At 37.8% G+C, this 4,346-nt stretch overlaps 1 protein-coding gene across 4 annotated transcripts; it reads left to right on the top strand.

The window, feature by feature from the left end:
• The first annotated feature begins 273 nt into the window (after positions 1-273).
• Positions 274-3,549, top strand: LOC113711137 (F-box/LRR-repeat protein At3g26922-like). 4 transcript variants are annotated; one of them, XM_027234308.2, is made up of 6 exons: positions 275-503; positions 1,369-1,443; positions 1,562-2,260; positions 2,354-2,491; positions 2,614-2,757; positions 3,131-3,549. In XM_027234308.2, the coding sequence occupies exons 2-6, from the start codon at positions 1,399-1,401 to the stop codon at positions 3,452-3,454; spliced, it is 1,350 nt and encodes a 449-aa protein (XP_027090109.1). In that variant the 5' UTR covers positions 275-503; positions 1,369-1,398; the 3' UTR covers positions 3,455-3,549. The 4 variants fall into 4 exon arrangements, with proteins under 4 accessions (XP_071923899.1, XP_071923900.1, XP_027090109.1 ...); XM_072067798.1 differs by lacking the exon at positions 2,354-2,491 and having other exon boundaries at positions 274-503; XM_072067799.1 differs by having other exon boundaries at positions 274-503; positions 1,562-2,491; positions 2,614-2,807; positions 2,934-3,211.
• Positions 3,550-4,346: the final 797 nt, after the last annotated feature.

Below are 4,346 nucleotides of genomic sequence, written 5' to 3'. Positions count from 1 at the left end.
TTTTTCAGATAATGATTTTCTTAAAGTAAATAAAGTGATTTAGGAGTATTTTCATTTAACAAGTAATAGGATAGTTTAGGATTTTTAAAAATTTTATTACACAGATAACAAAAATAAGGGAGGTAAGTGGTTATTCTTAAACGTTTGTTGGAAAAAAAAGTGATTATTCTTAAAACTTATTAAGAGAACCCAGGGGAGGTTTCTTTTTTTTTTTTTTTTTTTTTGTGTCAAAACAGGGGAGGTTTCTGATAATGTCCTAAATGGACACAAGCCCATGTTTAATGTTTGTAGGGCCCAACGGGACTCCACCCAACAATCGGAAAAGATGCAACTGGCAACTTTACGAAAGCAGCCTAAATCAGTCTTCTCTCTTCCTCGTACAAGTAACAATCTCCAGCTTATTTTATTCCTGGCCACTTTCGACTAAGCCGAAGTAGGCGGATACCGGGCGTTTAGAACGGTGGCTGTACTTATCTCCCCTGGCTCGACAGTGGGCTGCAGCAGTTAGTTTCAAAATTCCTTTTTGTTTTTTGGAATCGTAATTGATTGTAGCTGCCTCACTTCCATATTAGGGCGCGTTTGGATTGCATTTTTCGTCATTTTTCATGAAAAAATTATTATAGCGTTTTTATATATGTGAGAAAAAAAAGTGATAGGAAAATATGATCACGAAAAACGACAATATTTTTTGACGAAAACAAGCAATCGAAACACACCCTTAGTCCTCTTTGCTTTTTTGTTTTCTGGTAGGATCTTTAGTTTAGCCATGTTATTTGCCTGCTAAGTTTGTGGTTTACGTTTTTTGGTAGCTTATATGCATATATATTCCTACCATGAATGTTTGATATCTGTTAGATTTTTGGAGCAATTTTGTTATGCAGCATCCTTTAATTAGAATGATTTTGGCCAAGACAGAATTTATATTAGATTTCTTTTGATTATAGGGCGAATTTCTGATAACCATGCTTAAGCTGAATTATATTTGTTTCATTTGTTGACTGATTTTATCTGCCGTCATGCTTGCAGTTTGTTCAAAGGTTATGTTTTTATTGCAGCGGTATATTTGTGTTTTTATGTGTTGTTATTTATGTTGGAAGAAGAGCATGCAAGGAGGACAACAAAAAAATCCTGCATTGTAGCAGATTTATGTGTTGTTTTTGGCTGTTGTTTTTGGATTCTGTGCTATCAGTCCTGGTCATTCTTAATGGGTATTTTGTTAGGCTCACTTTCCTTCTAAGGACTTGTATGGTTCTTTTGTTAACATAGGACTCCAAGTGGTCAATTAACGAGCATCAGCATAGTAATCTTGTTCTTAAAATGGTACTAAATGGAATTCTTTGTTATTCATTTTCTCATTCTTGATAACAGAGAGAAAAGTAGCAGAAAGTTTTGATCTTGATGGAATCAAGGGCAATACTTGCCACTGGTTTTGGACCGAGGAAGGTGAGACAGGATCACTCTTACTAACACAAAACAAAAGAAGTTTCTTTCTTGTAACTATTTGCTAAAGGAACATATGTTTGCTGCTGGATCCTTTTCTTCCTCTCTTCCTTCTTAATAGTGTGCAAAGATAGGGCAGCCCCTCAAGGATCAGATTAGTCGGCTTCCAGATGAAATTCTTGTTTATATTCTGTCTTGCCTAACGCTAAAAGAAGCTGCCAGAACAAGTGTTCTTTCAAAGCGTTGGATAGATCTATGGAGGTCCATGGCTTGCCTTGATTTTGATGCTTCAAAAGTGCTAAAGAAGATGTTCTCAATATCCAGCTGGGGAAGGTATGCGGACTTTGTTAGAAAGGAAAGGCGTAAGTATGTTGAATGGGTTGACAAGGTGCTGCTTCAATCAGACAAGTCCTTGGCATTAGATGATTTGAGAGTTGCTTTTTGTTTGGACAATTTTTATGGAGACAAGATTCATAAATGGCTTCAGCATGCATTTGCAAGGAGAGTGCAAAGGCTAGAATTGAACGTGTTTGCAGATGATGACCCGGCTTCTTCTCAAGAATCATATACTTTTCATTATGAACTTTTTTGCCTTAGCAGTGGTCAATCTCAACCTGGTTACTCTGAAATCCATCATCATGCACAGATTGGCTTCAAGTCCCTTAGAGCATTGAGTTTGAAAAGTCTGAATGTAACTGGGGAGGTACTGGAATTCTTCTTGATCAATTGTCCATTTCTTGAGCGCCTGGTAGTGGAGGCCTCTTCAGTTTTGATCAACCTTCGAGTTTGTGGTCCATCTATTGCCTTGAAATATCTGGAGGTATGCTGCTGTTTGATGTTGCAATCCATTATTGTCAGCGACACAAATTTAGTCTCCCTTAAAACTACCGACGCACACCATCTTGTACTTCAGAACGTCCCCATGCTTGTGAATGTATGGGTTTCTGGGAATTCCCGTAACTTGATCAGGGATGTTACTTCTTGGCTTTCTTGCTGCTTGTCAAAACTAGAGGTTCTTACTTTACGTGCCAACAAGTTTCAAGTTTCACAGGTTTTTTCTAGTTATTTAATGGAACTCTTTGAAGAGATTCCTTTCCAACTATTGTTTATAATCACTGCCAACTGCTTGCCTCACTGGTTTGATTTTGCTTTCTTCTTGTCTGATCATCCTAGGAAAAAGGAATTGTTCATGAGCTTCCTCAACTTACTAATCTGAAGGAGTTCGTCTTAATAGCTTCTGCATCAAAAGATCGCAGTTTGATTGGATTTACTTCTTTGATCAGGGCTTCGCCCAACTTGGAGAAGTTTGTGCTGAAGGTAGCATAATGCTGTACTAATCTCAGCCATTGCTTTCTTTTATTGTCTCGGTTTGTTTTCTTGAGCCTTGCTTTAGTTATTCTTGTCTTTCACCGTGGCATTTGCTGTATGCCATGCCATTGAGCATTATACTCTGGGACTTGAACATCCTTATGATCATGAACTTTTAAATGCAGTTTAGGATCCCAATCAATTCTTGAAAGCGAGAAAGCAATGATTATACTAATATTCTTGGTATCAGACATGCTGTTTCTGTTGCCGCTCCTATTCTTTTCTTTCTTTTTCTAATTTGTGTTGGGTACTCTTAGCAGATTTTCCCCCGTTCTTTTTGATCTGCAATATTTTAGTTATTGACAGCTTAATCTGTTTGCAGCTGGAATCGTGGTGGGGTGATATGGTCAGGGGAGATAGAAAGTTGAAGAAAGCTGCTAGCTTTCCGCTCCAACATCTGAAAGTGGTTGAGTTGCTTGGATACTATGGTCGCAGAAGTGAACTTGAACTTGTTGAATACTTCCTCGAAAACGCTATTGTCCTCGAGAAACTTATAATTGACCCTCGTGATCCTTGTAATGTCACTTGGCCCAAAACGCGCAAGGAAAGAAAGCAGGAAAAGAAGCAGGAAAAGTTAGCTAGAATTTGTGCCAAGCAACAGATCGAGGGATTAATACCTTCACATATTGAATTTTCGATTCTATAGTTGCAAACAGCAAATGCAGCTAAATTTAGGTTCATGTACAATTAGTTTTAGCGATTGCTTTTAAGTTATCTTATTTATATCTGTGTTCCTTAAAATGTTCAGTAGACTACATTATCTTTTTTTTTTTTTTGTGAGTACGTTAATCAAGATTTAACCGCAACCTCGTGTGCATGAAGCTAAATTTTTGTGAGTACGTTAATCAAGATTTAAGTGTTTAGCTAGCGCTAATGACACTTGGGTTTGGTTACTCGTTAATTCCAAAAGGTCCATATTCGTTGTGCAGAGTGGAAATGGAGCACTGGTAGTAGGCTGGAAATGGAGTGTCTAGAATCAAGACCTCCCACTTCATTATTTTAAAAAAAAAAAAAAAAAAAAAAAGGTAGATGGAGAGGTTGTCGGGGACAGGAGTACTTGTATCATAAATAAATAATAATTACATAGCTGAATGAAGTGGAAAGTTCCTACTGACGGTTGGGCTGACACGTTTGCCTTCGTTCAATTGAATCACGACCAAAATGCGAGACGATTATTGGGTGATAGATGCATCATAATGTTTGTTAACGAGTGCAAATGATTGTTTAAAATATTTTGAGGTTGACCTGAGTAAAATATAAAGAGTTTGAGGTATGTGTCAACGCCAATTCTTCGTAGGAGCAAATAAGCAAAATTTTTGCAAGTAGTTTTGTGTAAGCAAAATTGTGGAACTTGCTTGAAGCCCCTTCCTGTCGGAGCATGTCCCAGTTTCCGGTCTGTCCTCAGGCCATACGACTTACAAGCACGCCTCCCAGATCAACTTGTCGCTCACTGCAAAGCGTTAGATTTAACCCCTTCTCTTGGAGTATCTTTTAGTGGATGGTTTCGTTCGTCTTACTACGGATTCCGTTATCCATAT

The sequence above is a fragment of the Coffea arabica genome, chromosome 10e (assembly GCF_036785885.1).
Source record: "Coffea arabica cultivar ET-39 chromosome 10e, Coffea Arabica ET-39 HiFi, whole genome shotgun sequence".
NCBI classification, from domain to species: domain Eukaryota; kingdom Viridiplantae; phylum Streptophyta; class Magnoliopsida; order Gentianales; family Rubiaceae; genus Coffea; species Coffea arabica.
Note: the sequence above shows the minus strand (reverse complement) of the source record. Positions and strands in the feature narration are given on the sequence as shown.